Source organism: Stegostoma tigrinum, chromosome 6 (assembly GCF_030684315.1).
Source record: "Stegostoma tigrinum isolate sSteTig4 chromosome 6, sSteTig4.hap1, whole genome shotgun sequence".
NCBI classification, from domain to species: domain Eukaryota; kingdom Metazoa; phylum Chordata; class Chondrichthyes; order Orectolobiformes; family Stegostomatidae; genus Stegostoma; species Stegostoma tigrinum.
Window position 1 is genome coordinate 101,570,862 of NC_081359.1, and position 21,606 is coordinate 101,592,467.

General features: G+C 44.3%; 1 protein-coding gene across 1 annotated transcript in view; it reads right to left on the bottom strand.

The window, feature by feature from the left end:
* LOC125453317 (CD99 antigen-like protein 2) overlaps positions 1-10,458 on the bottom strand; it is a 53,741-nt gene extending 43,283 nt beyond the window's left edge. The window contains exon 1 of the mRNA XM_048532722.2: positions 10,243-10,458. Coding sequence (XP_048388679.2) covers positions 10,243-10,303 — 61 coding nt within the window. The 5' untranslated portion in view covers positions 10,304-10,458. The remainder of the gene's footprint in view (positions 1-10,242) is intronic.
* Between the last annotated feature and the right edge of the window lie 11,148 nt (positions 10,459-21,606).

Consider the following 21,606-nt stretch of genomic DNA (forward strand, 5'->3'; position numbering starts at 1 on the left):
GGATACAATGTTTAGTATTGCCTGTAGTGCCAGTTAAATGTCAGGGTGTTTTAGTAAGCAGCATGCGTGACTGTGGCAAAGCAAACACAAGAGTCATGACTCCGATCTTTTTCTGCAGACCGTTTTTGCACAAACCAACACTCATCTGCAAAGAACCCACATTAGTCATGTTCACCACCACAGATCAAAGCTTATCATGTTATATCAGGAGTAGGCAATGTAGACCTTCTTCCATGGTGAGCAGAATTTGCTATTTAGTTCGAATCACAGAGACATATAGCATGGAAAAGGCCCTCCAGTCCAACTCATCCATGCCAACCAGATATCCTAAATTCATCTCATCCCACTTGTCAGCATTTGGGCCATATCCCTCTAAACCCTCCCTTTCCTGTACCCATCCAGATGTCTTTTAAAGTTGTAATTGTGCCAACCTCTACCACTTCCTCTGACAGCTCATTCCATACACGCACCAAAAGTTGAAAAAAGTTAAATCAAACTTATTACATTCTCTCCAAAGCCCCTTATGTCCTTACTCCCTGCTTCCTTTGTCAAATTCTTCGGTTTGGTTGTGCACCTACAGGAATAACACGAAACAGAAGAAAAATGGTTGGGAAAACAAGGGAGGGGATAAACCAAAATAGTGTGGGAGGGGGAGAAAATGCACTCCAGTTCTCAAGGTGCCCGCTTCTCTCCCGAGGTTTTGAGGGCATCCCAGCCTAAACACAGCCATGGCACAGAGGCAGGATTTGGGAACTATGACCCTGTCCCCTCTACAGCCTGCTGTCTCGACCTGTCGGAAAACCATTTCTTTAAAAATAAACCACCAGCACATTATTCGTTTGACAAATTAAACAAACGTTTTGCAAACAAACTCACCGGGGTGGCGTAACATCAACTAAAGACATGGAGAATAGGAAGAGATGGAGGGGACTAAATAAAGTGGAGGTGCAGGGGAAGAAAAGCCAGTCCAGCCCACTGTGGTATCCACCCATGAACACAACTCTGTCCATTACTCAAACCGGCCTTCCATCCATTGTAGATAACAAGGTGTAGAGCTGGATGGACACAGCAGGCCAGGCAGCATCAGAGGAGCAGGAAAGCTGACGTTTCGGGTCTGGATCCTTCTTCAAAAAACTTCTCAGCATCTGCAGTTCCCCCTGTCTCTCTTCTATCCATCTGGACCACCTGCTGTCTCAGGAAAGCAAGCAACATAATCAAAGATTCCTCCCGCCCTGGTTATACTCTCTTCCACCATCTTCCATCAGGCAGAAGATATCAAAGTTTGAATACACGTACGAACAGATTCAAGAACAGCATCTTCCCGGCTGTTATCAGACTTTTGAATGGACCACTCAAATGTTAACGTTGATCTCTCTCCCTTCACCTTCTACGTGGCTGTATCACTATATTCTGCACTCTGTTCTGCTACCCTGATGCACTTTGTATGTTACGATCTGCCTGCATAGCACAAGAAAACAGCACTTTTCACTCTATCTCGGTACATGTGACAACAATAAATCAATCAACCTCTCTGACAGGATTCTGAGACACTGCATGCTCCCTCCCCTGGGCCAGGCTAATAATAATGTGGCACTGGATGAGCCATTCGCCCCAAGGCTGAGTAGGATAAGTGCAATTCCCAACCTCACCTCCCCCAGCCAGAGTCGACAGGGGACGAGGTACTCACTGGTCTATAGGATGGGGCATTCAATAACACAATCCCCTAAATGGTCATCTAGTAGGTATATCCCACCCATGAGGGGTTCTTTCTCGAGTGCCAGGTGCACTGCTTGTTCGGTTCTAAAGGACACAAACCACCTTCTCATGCATCTAAGGTGTGGCACCAACGGTTACCAGGCTAATGATGGCTGCCATCGCTTTCATGCATACCTCTACGGTCACGCCAGGGTGACCATAACTTTTCAACCCATGGTTTTTGGTCAGCAGGCGAAAAGGTAATGGATGTGCTGGACCAGCAGGGTCTGAAGATGCCACTATGACACCCCCTAGCCCCGTGACTGCAGCGTTGGAACCATTGTGGGCTCTTTCAGTGGCAAAAACATCCAGTTCTCAACAGAATCCCCAATAAGTACCGGAATTCCAACAACTCTGGAGCTGGTGCATTTAATCCTAAAGAGGGTCTTGTGGTGCAATGGTAGTGGTTCTACTTCTGAGCCAGGAGACCTGGATTTAAGTCCCACTAGCTCCTGAGATGTGGGTAATTGGTGGAGTAGCTGATAGTGAGGGGGACTGCCAGAGATTACAGCAGAATATAGATAGACTGGAGAGTTGGGCAGATAAATGGCAGATGGTGTTCAATCCGGGCAAATGTGAGGTGATGCATTTTGGATGATCAAATTCAAGAGCGAACTATACAGTAAATGGAAAAGTCCTAGGGAAGATTGATGAACAGAGAGATCTGGGTATTCAGGTCCATTGTTCCCTGAAGGTGACAACGCAGGTCTATACGGTGGTCAAGGCGGCATATGGCATGCTTTCCTTCATTGGGCGGGGTATTGAGTACAAGACTTGGCAGGTCATGTTGCAGTTGTATAGGACTTTGGTTCGGCCACATGTGGAGTACTGTGTACAGATCTGGTCGCCACATTACCAAAAGGATGTGGATGCTTTGGAGAGGGTGCAGAGGAGGTTCACCAGGATATTTGGTATGGAGGGTGCTAGCTATGAATAGAGATTGAGTAGATTAGGATTATTTTCATTAGAAAGACAGAGACTGAGGGGGGACCTGATTGAGGTCTACAAAATCATGAGGGGTATAGACAGGGTGGATAGCAGCAAGCTTTTTCCCAGAGTGGGGGACTCGATTACTAGGGGTCATGAGTTCAAAGTGAGAGGAGGAAAGTTTAAGGGAGATATGCGTGGAAAGTTCTTTACACAGAGGGTGGTGAGTGCCTGGAACGCGTTGCCAGCAGAGGTGGTAGATGCAGACACGTTAGAGTCTTTTAAGATATATTTGGACAGGTACATGGATGGGCAGGGAGCAAATGGACACAGACCATTAGAAAATAGATGGCAGGTTAGACAGAGGATCTCGATCGGCGCAGGCTTGGAAGGCCAAAGGGCCTGTTCCTGTGCTGTAATTTTCTTTGTTCTTTAATAATATCTCCGAATAGGTCGATATAGAAAATATCTCCTGGGTTGATCATTAAATGGACCTACATTTCTATCACTAATCAGTATTCCCAGTTGCCAAAATATTACCCGTTTCTAAACTTTGGCTACTAGACTGTGTTAGTCTGTTCCCTTAATGCTCATGCTAAGGGTTAGGGATTTAAAGAAGGATATGGTGGGTTTAAGCATTGCACTTGTTGCTCATTACACCTTCTGTAGATTTGCAAATGAATGGAAATTCTTAGCTCCTGCCTTTAAGGATAGAACTAGAATTAGGATTAGATTTTATTGTCACATGATATCAGGTAGGAACCAAACAGCAGGAACTGTCCTTCAAATGTTAAACACTTTTTCGATGTGACATCTGAAGTATTCTGCGTGTGCATCAGGCCGTGGAAAATAATTCTAAAATTATAGTTTCTTTATTTTCAGCCACACCGAAAACATGACAAATATGTAAGAAATTATTTGTTCCAATGCTTAAAACCAGCAACCAAATGCTTCTTATTTGGAAACTGTATTTAAGTACAGAATGAACAAGGGAAATAAAAATAAACTGCAGATGCTGGAAATCAGAAAAAAAAACAGAAATTGCTGGAAAAGCTCAGCAGGTCTGGTAGCCTCTCTGGAGAGAAATCAGAGTTAACTTTTCAGGTCCAGGGACCCATCCCCAGAAATGATGGTAGCTCGGAACATGTTTTTTATGCAGAAGATTGAGTCAGGGTGGAGGACGGTAAGGAGTAATCCATAAATGGTGATAGAGCCCAAACAGAGAGCGAATACTTGGACAAAGAAGTGGATGAACAAAGAAGCTTGGAACATTGACTAGTTCAAAATTGGCAAAATGATCCACACTGTCATTGCCGAAAGTAGTCTGCTTTATTTGTTTGCCCTATCATCGCATCTTTGCTTTCTTGGAGAACAGTATGGAGTGTTGGAAGAATTTTGCAGATTGTTTGAAAAAAAAGACGTGTGCCAAATTTAATTTTGTTTTCTTAAAACTTATCTGTGGGTGTCCAATGCAATTCATTTGATGTAGGTACAGCCACAGTGCTGTTCGGGAGGGAATGCTCCTGCTTTGACCAAGGAGGGGTGGGCTTGAACCTAGGGCCTTCAGAGGCAAGAGTTTGACCAACTGAGCACGGAGGAAGGTGGTTGTGGCTGTTGGACATTCATCAGCGTAGTCTGAGCACATCTCAGCAGGAGCCCCTCAGTGTAGACATCTTCTAAATCAACCAGTTCCGCCATGTAATTATACATCTCTAGAGCAGGTAGGACTCGAACCCAGGCCTTTTCCCCAGAGGTAGGGCTATTACAGCTCCTCAGGGTTTTTTTAAAATTACCTATTTTTCCCAAACAACCTGTTCAGAGATGTTATTATGTTTTTCTTTGTTCATTGGAAGAGGGCATCACTGGCTAGGCAGCATTTACTACCCATCCCTAATTGCCCAGAGGGCAGTTAAGAGTCATCCACATTACTGTGGATCTGGAGTCACATGTAGGCCAGACCAGGTAAAGATGGCAGATGCACGTTAGCTCAGAGGTTAGCACTGCTGTCTCACAGCACCAGGCACCTGGGTTCGATTTCCCCCTTGGGCAACTGCGTGCAAACTCCACACACATTCTCCCCATGTCCGTGTGTGTTTCCACTGGGTGCTCCAGTTTCCTCCCACAATCTGAAGACGTGCAGGCTACGTGGAATGGCTAGGCGGAATGGCTAGGCTAAATTGCCAGTGGTGAGCCGGGATGTGTAGATTAGTTGGTTTTGGGGGATGGGTCTGGGTGGGATGCCCTGAAGGTTGGTGTGGACTCGTTGGGCCAAAGGGCCCCATTTCCACACTGTAGGGACTCTTATATAAAGAAGTTTCCTTCCCTAAAGGACATTAGTGAAGCAGATAGGTTTTCCCCAACAATTGACAATTGATTAACAGTCATCATTAGACTCTTAATTCCAGATATTTTATTCAGTTCAAAATTCCACCATTTGCCATGGCAGAATTTGAACCCAGGTCCCCATAGCATTAGGGAAGTCAAGGTGTAGAGCTGGATAAACACAGCAGGCCAAGCAACATCAGAGGAGCAGGAAGGCCGATGTTTCGGGTTGGGTCTCTGGATTAACAGTCCAGCAACAATACCAGTAGGCCATCACCTCCTTACTATACAGCTCTCCAGCAAGTGAGGCTTGAACCCAAGTCTCCAGCTCATCAGGGTAGTGTCCTAGGCCGAACCGTCTTCGGCCACTTCACCAATCATCCCTCCATATAAAAAGCCACTGTCCACAATTCTTTAGCGAGAAAATCAGGCGCCCTGTGGAGGCTAGCATGTCCACACTTCTTAATCTAGTTAAGTGTGCAGGATACACATAATGGGACAGAAAGTACAGCATGACAGCAATGCAACAGAACTACATAGCGTGCCTATACTTCAATGAAAATCGGTAAAAGTTGAAAGCGTGATGGGTGGGGAACAGCAAAGATGAGTCATAGGCAGAAAATAGAGTGGAAAAGAAATCTGACTCTATGTTAATGTTTGCATGCATTTCGTCTGGGGTTTCAGCTGAACATTTCCCCTACTTCCTACACCAAGGTGCAACAAAAGCAACAGCGCTTCAAACTAGTAACAATTTAACTGGAAAAGGATGACAAATTTCAAAACAAAGTTGTTTCTGCCACACCAATGCATGAATAGTCTTTGGTTGGAAAATTAAAATGAAAAGCCATGGCCTTCAATTGATCAAGAACTAGGGGATCCAGATTGGAAATGATTTGCAAAAGTAGCAAATATGATGGAAGAAGAAACTTTCTCGCAGTGAGCAGTTCATGTCTGGAATGCACTGCCAGAAAGTTTGGTGGAGATGACTATATGGCATAGAAGATGGCATTGGATTGTTATTTTAATAGAAATAAAGTGGAAGGTTATGTGGGAAAGGCATGAAAAATGACACTATTTAGGATACTCAGAGAGCCAGTACCAATCAAACAGGGTGAATAGTGTCTTTCTGCAGTGTGATTTAATAGTGAATTTGGTGCCATCATATTGCTGACAGTATCGTAGAAATTATTAGGAGTAACCAGGGCAAGATATTGACCCAGACCTCGGCATTGAGATCAGATTCAGTGCCCCAGGCTTGCTCTGCATCACCAACAGCAAGCTGTCACAACAGGAGAGGTCTCCATCTTCGGTCCGCCTCCCCCGTCTCCCTATTTATTCCAGTTCCCTCTCCGATGAAGGGTCTAGGCCCGAACCATCAGCTTTTGTGCAGCTGAGATGCTGCTTGGCCTGCTGTGCTCATCCAGCTCCACACTTTGTTATCTTGGATTCTCCAGCATCTGTAGTTCCCATTATCACTCACACAACAGGAGAGGTGACAGTCTAATGGTAGGATTGCTAGGCTATTAATATTATTGAATATTACAAGGTTATTTTCTGGGGACCCAGGTTCAAATCCTGCCAAGGCAGATGGTTGAATATGAACTCAACATTTTTTTAAGAAAAGTCTGGAGTTCAGAGTCTCAGATGACCATGAATCCATTGTCAGGAAACCCCCATCTGGTTCACTAATGCCCGTTAGGGAAGGAAACTGTCACCCTTGCCTGCTCTGGCCTACATGTGACTCCAAACCCACAGCAATGTGATTAACATAAGGCTAAGGTGGCAGCAGAGTAAGATGCTCCAGTTGGAGCTCCTCTGCTCATCAGCTCCTTTTCTTCTTCTCTTTGCAGTACTTACCCTGACCCCCAACAACTTTTAGCAAACCCTACCTCAAGAAAGACGTGCCGCCAATGGAGACTGGGCAGGAGCTGAGCGCATGGGCCAAGTCCGACAGCAGCTGCTGAATGAGTACAGGCCAAATTGCACAGCAGGGAGTGGGGCAAGCGAGGGCCGGGCCCCGGAGCAGGGAGCAGGGCAAGCGCGGGCCGGGCTCCGGAGCGGGGAGCAGAGTGAGTGTGGGCTGGGACTTGGAGCAGCAGCAGAGCAGGTCCTGGACGGAGGTCAGCACTTGGAGACAGCATTGCCTCATGTTGGGATGCCAGCCGGCACAGACTCATGTTAGAAAAAGACTAGAACTTTGAAAATTTCAGTGCTTTATAGTCACTTTTATTATATTCCCATGCTTACCTGTATTTTCATTTATTCTGTAACAACACTGTCTGTATCCTGGGCACCCTGTAGCTAAGATGGTGCTAATGGGCGACATTACAAACTTTTCATTGTACGCATTGAGTCCATGTGACAACAAAGGCTGTTCTAAAGATTCAAACTGCCTGTAATGCCCACACCCTGGGAACTAATATAACATACTAACATTTAGCACAATGCGCAATATGGGGTAAATGAGAGAAATAGCTTCCTGTCAGAAAAAAAGACTAAAAGGACAAAAAGAAACAACAGAACTGCAGATGCTAGAAATCGCAAACAAAACAGAAATTGCTGCCACATCTGCTGAGATTTTACAGCAACTGTGGAAAGAAATCAGGGCGGACAATGGTGGTGCTGCTGTACTGATCTCTACATTGCTGAGGCTGAGCACCAGGTCTCAGATATTTCCTCCTATCTCCCCTTGGACCATCACCCCTCCATGGCACACCAGGCTCCTGTGTCCACTACAGTCATCAGCTTCATTTCATCTGGTGATGTCTCCCTCTGTCACAGCCTCCAAGCTCAGTATCCCAACCCCACACAGTTTGCTTCTACATCCTTTCTAAAATCTACAAACAGGACTGCCCAGGTTGACACACACTTTCTGCCTGCTGTTGCTCCTCGGAACTCTCCTCATTCCACCGCGACTCGATATTTTTCTCCCCTTGTCCTGTCCCTTCCTACTTACATCCGTGGTTCCTCTGACACTTTATGTCAGTTTCAGAACTTCTACTTTGTGGACTCTAGCCACCTCCTCTTTGCCACGGATGTGCAATCCCTTTTACACATCCATCCCCCGTCAGGATGGACGTGTCATCTAAGAAATGGGAGGGGGAGTTAAAATGGTTCGTGAATGGGAGATGCAGTTGTTTATTGCAACCCGAGTGAGGTGTTCTGCAAAGTGGTCCCCAATTCTCCGCTTGGTTTCCCCAATGTAGAGGTTGCCACACCGTGTACAGTGGATGCAGTATACCACGTTGGCGGATGTGCAGGTGAACATCTGCTTGATGTGGAAAGTCATCTTCGGGCCTGGGATGAGGGTAAGGGAGGAGGTGTGGGGGCAGGTGTAGCACTTCCTGCGGTTGCAGGGGTAGGTGCCGGGTGTGGTGGGATAGGAGGGGAGTGTGGAATGGACAAGCAAGTCACGGAGAGAGTGGTCTCTCCAGAAAGCAGACAAGGGTGGGGTTGGAAAAATGTCTTTAGTGGTGGGGTCGGATTGTAGATGGCGGAAATGTCGGAGGATTATGCGTTGCATCCGGAGGTTGGTGGGGTGGTATGTGAGGACTAGGGGGATTCTCTTTTGGTGGTTATTGCAGGGGCGGGGTGTGAGGGATCTGTTGCCGGAAACGCGGGAGACACGGTCGAGGGCGTTCTCAACCACTGTGGAGGGGACGTTGCGGTCCTTGAAGAACGAGGACGTCTGGGATGTACGGCAGTGGAATGCCTCATATTGGGAGCAGATGCAGCGGAGGTGAAGGACTTGAGAATAGGGGATGGAATTTTTGCAAGAAGGTGGGTGGGAGGTGGTGTATTCTAGGTAGCTGTGGGAGTCGGTGGGCTTGAAATGGACATTGGTTTGTAGGTGGTTGCCTGAGATGGAGACAGAGGGGTCCAGGAAGGTGAGGGATGTGTTGGAGATGGTCCAGGTGAACTTACAGTTAGGGTGGAAGGTGTTGGTGAAGTGAATGAACTGTTCGAGCTCCTCTTGGGAGCAAGAGGCGGCGCCGATACAATCATCAATGTAACGGAGGAAGAGCTGGGGTTTGGGGCCAGTGTAGGTGCGAAAGAGGGATTGTTCCACATAACCTACAAAGAGGCAGGCATAGCTTGGGCCCACGCGGGTACCCATGGCCACCCCCTTTGTCTGCAGGAAGTGGGAGGAATCAAATTGTTGAGGGTGAGGACAAGTTCGGCTAGGCGGAGGAGTGTGTTGGTGGAGGGGGACTGGTCGGGTCTGCAGGACAGGAAGAAGCGTGAGGTTTGTGGATTTTGGGAAGGAGATAGAAGTGGGTGGTTTGGGGTTGGGGAACAATGAGGTTGGAGGCTGTGGGTGGGAGGTCACCTGAGGTGATGAGGTTGTGGATGGTTTGGTGCTCAGGGTCATGATTCTCTCCCCTCCCCCCACCGCATCCCAAAACCAGCCCAGATCGTCCCCACCTCCCTAGCCTATACTTTCTCCCGTTTGTCCCCTAGTGCCACCTCAAGCCGCATCTCCATTTCCTACCTACTAACCTCATCCCGCCCCCTTGACCTGACCATCCTCCCGGGACTGACCTATCCCCTCCCTACCTCCCCACCCATACTCTCCTGTCCACCTATCTTCTCCTCCATCCATCTTCGGTCCGCCTCCCCCTCTCTCCCTATTTATTCCAGTTCCCTCTCCCCATCCCCCTCTCTGATGAAGGGTCTAGGCCCGAAACATCAGCTTTTGTGCTCCTGAGATGCTGCTTGGCCTGCTGTGTTCATCCAGCCTCACGCTTTGAAACTGGCAAAACTCAAGGACGTAACAATCTGACACATTAACTACTTCCCTGCTGGGTATTTCTAGACATCTCTGTGCGGACAGTCACTTGCTAAAACCACTGAATACTTTTCAAGCTGCCTTTTGTACTGACAGACCCTTTGAACAAAATAAAAAGCCTTTATCCAGTAGAGAGCCGACAACAGAGGAAGAGACCTATGGGCTGTGCTGGTAGAGGAGGTATTCAACACGCAATGTCCTGAACCAAGTTGCAGCCAATGCCTTTCAAAGCTGCTGCCTATAAATTACAATCGAATCCGAACCGGAATCCTTCTCTGCTTTCTTAGATCCGGCCCACTGACAGCTTGCCTCAATTTCACACCTTTAAGAATTTCAATCAAGTTATTTCTAAAAACAAACGTTTGCTTCTGCACCGAGTCAGCTGGAAAATACTCGCTAGCGACTTGAACACGACCACAGTGCGGGAGGGAGGATTAAAAAGCTCTTACCGTACGTTCTGACCAAAACAAATGTCAGGCAGACCAAGAGGAAATTTTTCACAAGCAACATTTTACACGAAACAAAACCAGGAAACTCAAAAATGCACGACGCGGAAATGCTTCCGTGAACGTTAACTCAAAAAGAACTGTTGGCAGACGAGCCAGGCAGCGTGCGGTTAATTTCTGCAAGAAATCTGCTCAGACTGTGACTCACCAAGCTCCTGGCTTTCAACATAACTGACAGCTCGACTTTCCACCAATCGGCTGCTTAACCCGAAACCTAAGAGTGGCGACGTCCCAATTAAATAAAACCATGAAAAGTCCCGGTAGAAATTCACTGTGTGGAGATTCGCCTCGCAGCAAGTGTCTAGTCTAGCGACCTGGGCTATTGACAGGGAAAGACGGGGTAAAATAAGCCCGGAGATAGTAAGAGCTGCAGATGCTGGAGCCAAAGAATACACAGTGTGGAGTTGGAGGAACACAGCAGGTCAGACCACATCAGAGGGGTAGGAAAGAAGGCTTGAAACGTCAGCCTTCCTGCTCGGCCTGCTGTGTTCATCCAGCTCTACACCTTGGTCTGTCAGATTCTCCAGCATCTGCAGTTCCTACAATCTCTGTTTCAAAATTAGCCTGGTTGGGCAGTTGGGATCAAGGTTCTAGAAATTAGGACCAAACCACTAACGAGAGATGTGGGGAAGCCCTTCTACTAGTCTGAAAATACCTGATCTCATCTGATCTGGATGTAGAAGTGAGGTGTTGGACTGGGGTGGACACAGTCGGAAGTCACACCACACCAGGTTATAGTCCAACAGGTTTACTTGAGACCACAAGCTTTGAGTGCTGCTGCTTTGTTAGGCGGTCACCAAGATTTCCCCTGACGAAGGAGCAGCTCTTTGAAAGATTATAATTTCAAATAAGCCTGTTGGACTATAACCTGGTGTGGGGTTATAACTCACTTGGAAATAGTGGATGCTGGAGTCAGAGACAATCCAACCCTAAACATCAGCTTTCCTGCTCCTCTGGTGCTGCCTGACCTGCTGTGTTCTTCCAGCTCTACACTGTGTTAACCTGGTGTGGTGTGACTTCTGACTTCATCTGATCTCAGAAGCTAAGCAGACTCAAGCCTGTTTGAATCTGGATGGGAGACTGCCTGGAAATTCAGGTGGGGTGACATAGTGGCTCAATGGTTAGCACTGCCTCACAGCTGGATTTGATTCCAGCCTTGGAAGACTGTCTGTATGGAGTTTGTCCATTCTCCCTCAGTGTGGATTCCTTCCTGGTACTCCAGTTTCCTTCCACAGTTGAAAGATGTGTGGATTGGCCATGCTAAGTTGCCCTGTAGTGTTTGGGGATGTGCAGGCTGGGTGGATTAGCCATTTGGAAATGCAGGGTTATGGGGTAGGTGGGATGCTGTTTGGTGGGTCAGTGTGAACTTGATGGGATGAATGGCCTGCTTCCAAACAGTAGGGGTTTCCGTGATTCTAGGTGCAGCATGAGGATCTTGTGGCACAGTGGTAGCATCCCTAACTGGGCCAGGCAATCCAGGTTAATTTGTTCCGTGTATAATAACATCTCTGAACGAGTTGGTTAGAAAACACAGAGTGGGAGATGATTGGAACTCATTTTCACAAATGACAGTGGTCACCATTTGGATCAGATGTTGACTTTAAACCTGAGATTGGTTAAATTTTTGTGAAGCAAAGTTATTAGGGGATATGGGCCAAAGGCAGGTGTGTGGAGTTCAGCTTTCGGTTAGCCATGAATTCGTTGAATGTTGGAACAGACCCAAGGGGCTGAGTGGCCTACTCCTGTCCCCTTATTAATCCTGAACACACTTTACTTTGACTTTTTCTACTGGGGGAAGCAAATTTAGAAATCTTTGGGTTCAGGTGGTGTTAACTCTGCAAACTGAGTTATTTGGAGTTAAAACAGGGAATTTGGGGAAATGGAGAGCTTGTTTTGGTGATGGGGTATTTAAAGTACACCATAGCTGTTGATCACCTAATTTTTAAATTAGATGTTAATTTGTTCTGTTCTGAAACAAACACGGAGAATGCTGGCTCTGAAGAAATCATTCCAGGCTCGAAACATTAACTGTTTCTTTCTCCATAGATGCAGCCAGACCTGATTTTCTCCAGCCTTCTCCGTGCTGATTTCAGATTTCCAGCTTCTGCTATATTTAATTTTAAACATGATTGTTTGGAAAAAGTGAGTTTTGCTGGTTAGGCCAATATTTGTCATCCATTCCTCAATGAGCTTGAGGAGACAGGGGGTGAGCTGTCTTGTTGAAACCCTTGCAGTTCTCGGGGCATGGGAACACCTACAGTTACATTGGGAAGTCCATGATTTGGACCCAGCGTGGCTGAAAGATCAGCAGCATTGTTCTGAGTCAGAATGATAAGTGGTTTAAGAGATACCTGAGCTGATAGGGTTCCTATGCACTTGCAACTCTTCTTCTATGTAGCGGAGGTCACAGGTTGAGAATGTGGAATTGAATGAGACTTAACAATTGGGAAACATTGGGACAATTAGTAGTTATTGCACAGGAGGTCTACATAACCATAGGGAGAGAAATGCCGTCATCATCATCCATTCAGAAATGGGCACATGGCAGCAGCATACAATTGCAGCAACAACTGACATCTGTCCTGCAATATGGAAAATCTCCTGGGTATGTCCTGCCCACAGTAAACAGGACAAATCCAATCCGGCTAATTACTGCCCCATCAGTCTACTCTTGATTGTCAATAAAGAATTGGAGGGGTTTATTGAGAACATTGTTCAAACAGTGGTTGCCCCGCAATAACCTACTCACCGACCCCAGTTTGTGTTCCTCCAGGGCCACTCAATTCCTAACCTCATTATAGTCTTGGTCCACACATTGGTAAAAGATCTGAACTCAAGAGGTGAGGTGAGAGTGACTGTCTTTGACGTCAAGGCCTACATTTGACTGAATGTGACAACAAGGAGCCATAGCAAAACTGGGATCTCTCCGCTAGTTGGAGTCATACTTGGCACATAGGGCTATGGTTGATGAAGGTTTATTACCTCAGTCCCAAGACATCTCTAAAGGAGTTTCTTAGGGTAGTGTCCTGGACCCTACAGTTTCAAGCTGCTTCATCAGTGAAGTGAACTTCCCTCCATCATGAGAAAGGACGTTACCACCACCAGGGCCTCAATGGGTGTCTGTGATGACGGACAGGACTAAACAGTAGAGCTGGGGCTCAACAGGAAATTAAGAGAGTATAGGTGCAGTGTAGGAAGTTGTGGAGGAACGGTGGCTCAATGGTTAGCACTACTGCCTCATTGCACCAACGATCCAGGCTCGATTCCAGCCTCAGTCTGTGTGGAGTTTGCACATTCTCCTAATTTCTGTATGGGTTTCCTCCCACAGCCCAAAGATGCCCAGGACAGGTGCTTTGGCTATGCTATAGTGCCAAGGGATGTTTAGGTTAGCTGAGTTAGACACAGGAAATATGGTGGTAGGGGTCTGGATGGGATGTTCTTCAGAGGGGCGGTGTGGACTTGTTGGGCTGAATGGCCTGTTTCCACACTGTGTAGGGGTTCTATGAATTCTATGATAAACAGCATTACTGGGCTGGCCAGGGCAGCCAGGAATAAAAGGACCTGGAGATTTAGGGCATAGCCTGCATTACCTTCCATAATCATGTGACTCACTGTTACACTGAGAAAAAGAGCAACAGCATTAATTAGGCACAGGTTGAAGTCATTTAATCTTAGCAGCTTGTGTGTGAAATGCAAGCAGTACCTCTGAATGCAAGCAATATCTGAATACTCTCCCATTCCTGAAGAAGGACCCGAAATGTCAGCTTTCCTGCTCCTCTGATGCTGCTTGGCCTGCTGTGCTCATGCAGCTCCACAACTCGTTATCTCAGATTCTCCAGCAACTGGCAGTTCCAACTATCTCTCAGTATCCGAATGAATAGTGTGCAAATGATGGTCACCAGTAATCTTGCTGTGAAGCAGTCATAATCCCAGGTGTTCTTAAAAGTCTCATCTGTGCACCACGATTCACAAAGCTGATCCAAGATCTCATGGGTTTTACAAGGGCACAGAACATGAAATAAAACACAGCAAACTTTTTATTAACCAGCACGTATGGGGCCAGGAGTGTGCCATTTGATCAAATAGTCCAGATATTCAAGCTGTCCACATACTCATTGTAAAAACATACACTAAGTCATAAAAACATAATGGAGGGGTGTACACGTCACTGTTATACTTTTTTAACAACATAAATCATTTAAATAACAATGCATTAAAAAAAACTTGCCAGCAGAGATCCTTCTCACTGACAACAGCCGAGTGGAATTATTGCTGGACTGCTAGTTCAGAAATGCAGGTATTCTTCTGACTTCCCAGGTTCAAATCCTACCAAAGCAGATGGTGGAATTTGAATTCAAGACATACCTGGAATTAAAAGTTTAATGATGACCATGAATCCATTGCCGATTGTTCGAAAAATCCATCTGGTTTACTCATGCCCCTCAGGAAAGGAAAATGCCATACCTGCCTGGTCCAGCGTACATGTGACTCCATACCCATAGCAATGTGGTTGTCTCTTAACTGCCTTCTGGGCAATTAGGGACGGACAATAAATGCTGTCCAGACAGCAAAGCCCTCATCTCGTGAATGAATAAAAAAAACCTCAACTGACCACATGGACATTGTAGTATTTGAGGAGAAATTGACTCAAAATGGAATCAACTGTTAATATTTCAAGTGGCAATTCGATTGAATAACAACTATATCTACATTGAAGTAAATAAATTTCAATTTGTAATCATTGGAAAAATAATAGAGTAATCTTTGTGGTATTTGAGAAATAAAATTTTTGCCAGTTTATCGAAAGTGCCAGTTCATAATTTATAACAAAGTTTGTTGCATTCACCAACATGCTCTTAATATACAATGCTGCCGTTCTAGGATGGTGTATGGCTAAAGTAAGAAAGGTCTCATTGCACACACATTCCAATCTCCTCAGAGATAACAAGAGCTCACTCAGAGATAACTCCTGTTATTTCTTTATGGCTTAACTGCTGATGCATTCCTGAGAAGTTCAATGTCCCACATACAGCCATTCTACATAGCCCCCACTTTAGAATGCAGCTGACTTCATCAATTTAAAAGAGTCCATTCCATCAATGTGCAAGTCATCTGTAATCATCAGTACAGTGTCTTGGGAATCTACACCAAATACCCTGAGAACTGCCAGGATGCCCATATCTGTGTGAACTCTCATATTTTAAAACAAGAAATTAAGACAGAACTCTAGCCACCCTTCAGGCAGTTGTAAAGAGTGTGTTATTAGTCAGTTACAGGTCTATTGACAGAGTTTACTCAGAAGCTCACCCACCACTCTGACCTCAGACATTCCATCGGCTTTCTACTCGCCATTGTGGCCCATGGGTACATGTATAGGAAAGGGTTACGGTGTTTGATTTCAAGAGGCAAGGTAGATTGAAGAAGGCAGGATGCAGGGGACAGATCAGTTCCATGCTAAAAGGTCAATGAGAATGTGATGTAAGTAACCAAGTTGTTTAATGATGGAGGTAAAAAGGGAAAGATGATGGGGACAGAGAGGGGAACAGTCTTGGGTGGTACAATTTGCCAAGAACCAAGGTTTATAAAAACGTTTTCCCCGACTTGTGCCGCTAGTGCAGAAACATGATAAAATATCACCAGTTACTTAAAGATTCTTCTTTGTTGCACATTTTGCCAGGAAAACATGACATCTTGCAATATTGCCACTGTCCAACCATTATCAATCCCATATAGTAAGGCACATTAATCAGTAAAACATCACTAACTCTGGTGCTGGTTGATCTCTTTCAAAATGGTGCATTCTGATTGTTCGCTGCATTCAGAATCTGAATGATCGGTATTAATGGGTTACTGACCATAAGACCATGAGATATAGAATCAGAATTAGGCCATTTGGCCTTTTGGGTCTGCTCCACCATTTGATCATGGATGATATGTTTCTTATCTCATTCTCCTGCATTGTTCCTGTAACCCTTGATCCATTTACTGATCAAAAACCTCGCTATCTGTATCTTAAATACACTCAATGACTTGGTCTCCACAGCTGTCCGTGGCAATGACTTCCACAGATTCTCACCCTCTGACCAAAGAAATTCCTCCTCATCTCAGTTCTAAAGGACTGTCCCTTCACTCCAAGCCTGTGCCCTTGGATCTTAGTCTCTCCTACTAGCAGAGATATTTTCTCTGTGTCCACTCTATCTAGGCCTCTCAGTAGTCTGGAAGTTTTAATCAGATCATCCCTCATCCTTTTGAATTCCATCAAGTACAAACCCGAAGTCCTCAAATGCTTCTTATATGACAAGGTCTAATCAGTGCCAGCACGCCCTTCCTTTAGATATAGGGCTCAAAACTGCTTGCGATATTCCAAATATTTATACAGCCTCAGCCAAACATCTTTGCTGTTGCATTCTAACCCTCTTGAAATGAAAGCCGATATTTTATTTGCTTCCCTAGCTGCCTCCTGAACCTACATTTTAACCCTATGAGAATCCTGAACTAGGATTCCTAAATCACTTTGTATTTCAGATTTCCAAAGCTTTTCCTTATTTAGAAAAAGATAATCTACACGTCTATTCTTCCTACCTAATTGCATAACCTCACAGTTCCACAAATTATATTCAACCTGCCACTTTACCCACTCTTCCAGCCTATCCAAGTCCTTCTGCAGCCTTCCTGCTTCCATAACACTACCTGACCCTCCATCTCTCTTTGTGCCATCTGCAAACTTAACTACAATGTTCTCATACATTGACAATCTGGACAAATGGACTATCATGACAGTTATGGTCCCAACACTGACCTCTTCAGAACCGTACTATTCACAGCTAGCTAGTTTACCATCGTACTACCTTCATGACACATGATTAGATGAATGGATAACAAGGAAGATGCTCTGTTATTCAATCGTAAACAGAGGTTCATAAAAATCAAAGAATCTCAACAGTGTGGAAGCAGGCCATTCAGCATAGTTACAGAATCCTGACAGGGCAGAAGGAGGTCATTTGGACCATCAAGTCCACACCAACCTCCAAACAGCAACCCACTAAACATCCACCCTATCCCTGTAATTCCTATAGCTAATCCATCTGGAATGGACTCTACAACATTTTAGTATGGCCAATCCACCTAACCTGCACATCTTTGGATTGTCGGAGCAAACCAGAGTACCCAGAGGAAACTCTTGCAGACCACAGGGAGAATGTGCAAATTCCACACAGTCACCTGAGGGTGGAATTGAACCAAGGTCCCTGGATCTGTGAGGCAGTAGTACTCACCACTAGGCCATCATGCCACTCATGGAGCCCTGAATAGTTTGCATCAAATTTATTAATTATTGAGCACAATCTCTCTGACCTTCTGCTGAGGCGGGGATGGCAGGCAGGCAGATAAATCATTGAAGGGGGAGAATGTACTATGGCCCTTGGGGAAATGGATGCGGCTGCAAAGAAGATAAGAAATGAAGGAAAAATTTGAGAATGTTGAGATGAATGGACGGATTCGAATATTTGACTGGCCTCCTTGTGCGTCTCCTTTGAAATATAAATTTCATCAATCACCGGAGTTGAATTTTGAGTGGCGTTTCACCTCACCTTAGCCAAAAGCAGATGTTGAAATGAAGACCGTGTAGGAGCTGAAGAAGAAGGAGCACATTGACGAGGTGGATATCATAAGGTAGATAAATGGCTACTGGTTTGTGAGACTGTGAAACAAGGAAAGCTGTTTACAGATGGTGACTGTATAAAAAAATGCATCATCAAAGTTTCAAAACAGCTGTATGGTTATTTTGGAAGCAGTAATGAAATTATGCACAAATTAAAGAGCTATTTTATTTACAAAGACTGTGAGGGGTGGAAGAGTGAAAATGGTCACAAGTTCCTACACAGCCAGATGCCTGAGGATATAAATTCAGCTCTTGTGTGAGGAGGTGTTCTTTAGTATAAAATTCGGAAGAACGAAGTTGAGAATCTAAGTGGACAATATGGGTTTACAATCTTGCTCAAAACTGAATGACTCAATCAAAAATAAATCCAATGGTAAAAAAACCTCTCTGATGAAGGGTCTAGGCCCAAAACGTTCGCTTTTGTGCTCCTTAAGATGCTGCTTGTCCTGCTGTGTTTATCCAGCTTCAGACTTTGTTATCTCGGATTCTTCAGCATCTGCAGTTCCCATTATCACTTGTAAAAACTGCACTTATGTTTCATATTAGGCCTGGAGTTAATCAAATCACATTAATGATGTTAATTAAATGACATCATTTTTTAAACCTTTACTGAAGCTGTAGTTAAGAAAATTTTCCTAGCTTCCCAGCTAACCTCTTCAAAATGTTGTTAATGATTTTCATTCCCTGGTATTAATATATTTACACTGTTGAGAATCTTTTAACTAGGTGTCTTAAAGCATTGGCAGTTCCTACTATATCTGTAACAATATACATAACTCTTTATTTTATTATTGACTAATATAAGAATTTATTTTTGTTTACTTTTTACTACTTACATATGTTTAACCAACACAACCTAACACACCCTGCTGGGGTGGTCTCAGAGCATTACTTAACTGCCTTTAATTAAAAGCCATTGATTGCTTCCCTTTTGCAGGCAGAACAAATCAAAAATTTGTCTCCATCATTTCAAAGGATTTAAGGTGTGCTGCTCAAGTTGAATCTATTTGATCAATTGCCAAGGCAGCTTGTGACTTGGTAAAATTGAACTGATGAAACAACATTAGGCCTCTTTGTATGTAAAGTTTTTCTGTGAGTGTTTGCATGTCAAATAAAAAGTGTAATGTATCCTATTGTAGGGTTCGAGTTGTTTAGCCAACCTCTGCACTTTGGAAGACAGGGAAGTCCGGGTGGGGCAGGTTTAGTTTATTTCAGTTTAACACTAGCACATTGTTTTCTAGGTCACGTGCCTGTTATTCTGCCAATGATAAATTTGTATTCGTGCTTTAGGCAACTCTTCTGAACAAAGTTACTGTTTTGCAGTACATCTGTGGTTACTTACCCGACTTTACAGGGAGGAAGGCGGCAGATTTCGATTGTCTTCTGTCATTAATAATCTCCGCCCAGGCTGAAGTAAAGGATTACCAATGACTCATACTTCTCATCATTGTTCAGCAAAGAATGCTTGGTAACATGGGGGAGGGGCTTCTAACAAAACCACAAATTATAGGAGCAGAAGTGGGCCATTCAGTCCATCAGAATTTCTCTGCCATTCAATGGGATTATGGCTGATTTAATAATCCTCAATTTGATTTTCCTGCCTTTTCCTCATAACCTTTAAGTCCCTCACTGACTAAAAATCTGTCTACCTGAACCTTGAATGTACTTAATGACCCATCTTCAATAGTCCTCTGCAGTAAAGAATTTCATAGACTCACTACCCCCTGAGAGAAAAGATTCCTCCTTGCCTCTGTTTTAAATTGATAATTCCTTATTCTGAAATTATGCCCTCTGGTCCTAGACCCTGCCACAAGGGAAATCAGCCTTCCTGCATCTACTCTGTCAAGTCTCCGAAGAATCTTATGTGTTTCAATAAGGTTGTCTCTCATTCTTCTAAATTCCAATGAGCACAGGCCCAACCTCCTGAACAAAGTGTAGAGCTGGATGAGCACAGCAGGCCAAGCAGCATCATAGGAGCGGGAAAGCTGACGTTTCAGGCCTGGACCCTTCCTGCTTCTATGATGATGCTTGGCCTGCTGTGTTCATCCAGCTCTACACCTTGTTATCTCAGATTCTCCAGCATCTGCAGTTCCTACTGTCTCTCAACCTACTGAACATCTCTTCATAAGACAGTTCTTCCATGCCTGGAATCAGCTGAGTGAATTTCCTCTGGACTGCCTTCAGTGCCAGTATATCTTTCCTTAGATAAGGAACCAAAAATTGTTCACAGTATTCCAGCAGTGGTCTGACCAGTATCTTGTATGATTTTTGCAAAACTCCCCTGCTTTTATCTTCATTTCCCTTTGAAATAAAAGTCAACATTCCATTTGCCTTCCCTATTGCCTACTGAACTTGGATACTAAGTTATTTTGTGATTAATGGAGAACTCACAAATCCCTCTGTTCCATAGCTTTCTGCAGTCTTTCTCTTTTTAAATTATATTCAGCCCTTCTATTCTTCCTGCCAAAGTGCATACCTTCACAATTTCCCATGTTACACTCCACCTGTTAAGTTTTTCCCCATTTGTTTAACCTGTCTCAATCCCTTTTGGTGTTATTTTCACCATAAGTTCTCCCACCTGCTTTTATGTAATCCACAAACTTGGATAAGGTACATTCACTTTTCTCATTCAAGTCATTAATGTAATTGTAAACAAATGTAGCCCGGATACTGATCCCTGTCACAGTCTTCCAGTTACAGTTGCTCTCCTGAAAATATCCTCTTCATCCCAACTCTATTATAGCATGGCATGGAACAAGGATGGGATTAGACTGTGTTTTGTACTGTCCATATTTAAACAGTCTCCTGAACACTGGCTATTAAAATATTATCTTAATACAAAAGACACCAGACAAATCTTTAATTACCCTTGATCAAGAAACCATTTGTGGTTCACAGTCTATTTCTCGAGATTACTCAATTCCTAAATAGAAATCAATTTGCCCTGTCTGAATTATATTAACATTTTATTCATGAATAGGAGGTGAACAGAGGGATAGAAACCACATATGTGTAATGAGTTGTGGGTCTAAGTAAGCATTAGAAATTGGTGCAGAATTCATGGGCAAAGGGCTTGTTCTTGTGTTGTATTGTACTGAAAAAAGTTTATAGGACCGAACACCTATCAGCAAATGCACTAGGCACTGGATAAAAGAATGTTGAAAGCAAGCTGAATGGTACTTGTGCATTTCTTTAGATGAAACAGACAGATTTAGTATGGAATTCAGAATTATAACTTCATATGCTTTACTTTCTTTCAAAGACCCCATGTACTCCCATGTTAACCATGGTGGTCTTCAATGAACAAAACTATTTGTGATTAATGGAGAACTCACATGCAATTTTCAATAGTGAACTTTCAATAGAGAATTAAACATACACTTGAAATTAAAGATCAAGAACAGAAGTTGCTGGAAAAGCTCAGCAGGTCTGGCAGCATTTGTGAAGAGAAACCAGAGTTAACGTTTCAGGTCCAGTGACCCTTTGTCAGAACATCAGACCCAAAACATTAACTCTGATTTTTTCTTCACAAATGCTGCCAGACCTGCAGTGCTTTTCCAGCAACTTCTGTTTTTGTCCCTGATTTACAGCATCCGCAGTTTGATTGGTTGAAATTAAAAGATAATGGGAAGAGCAGGCAGTAAGTA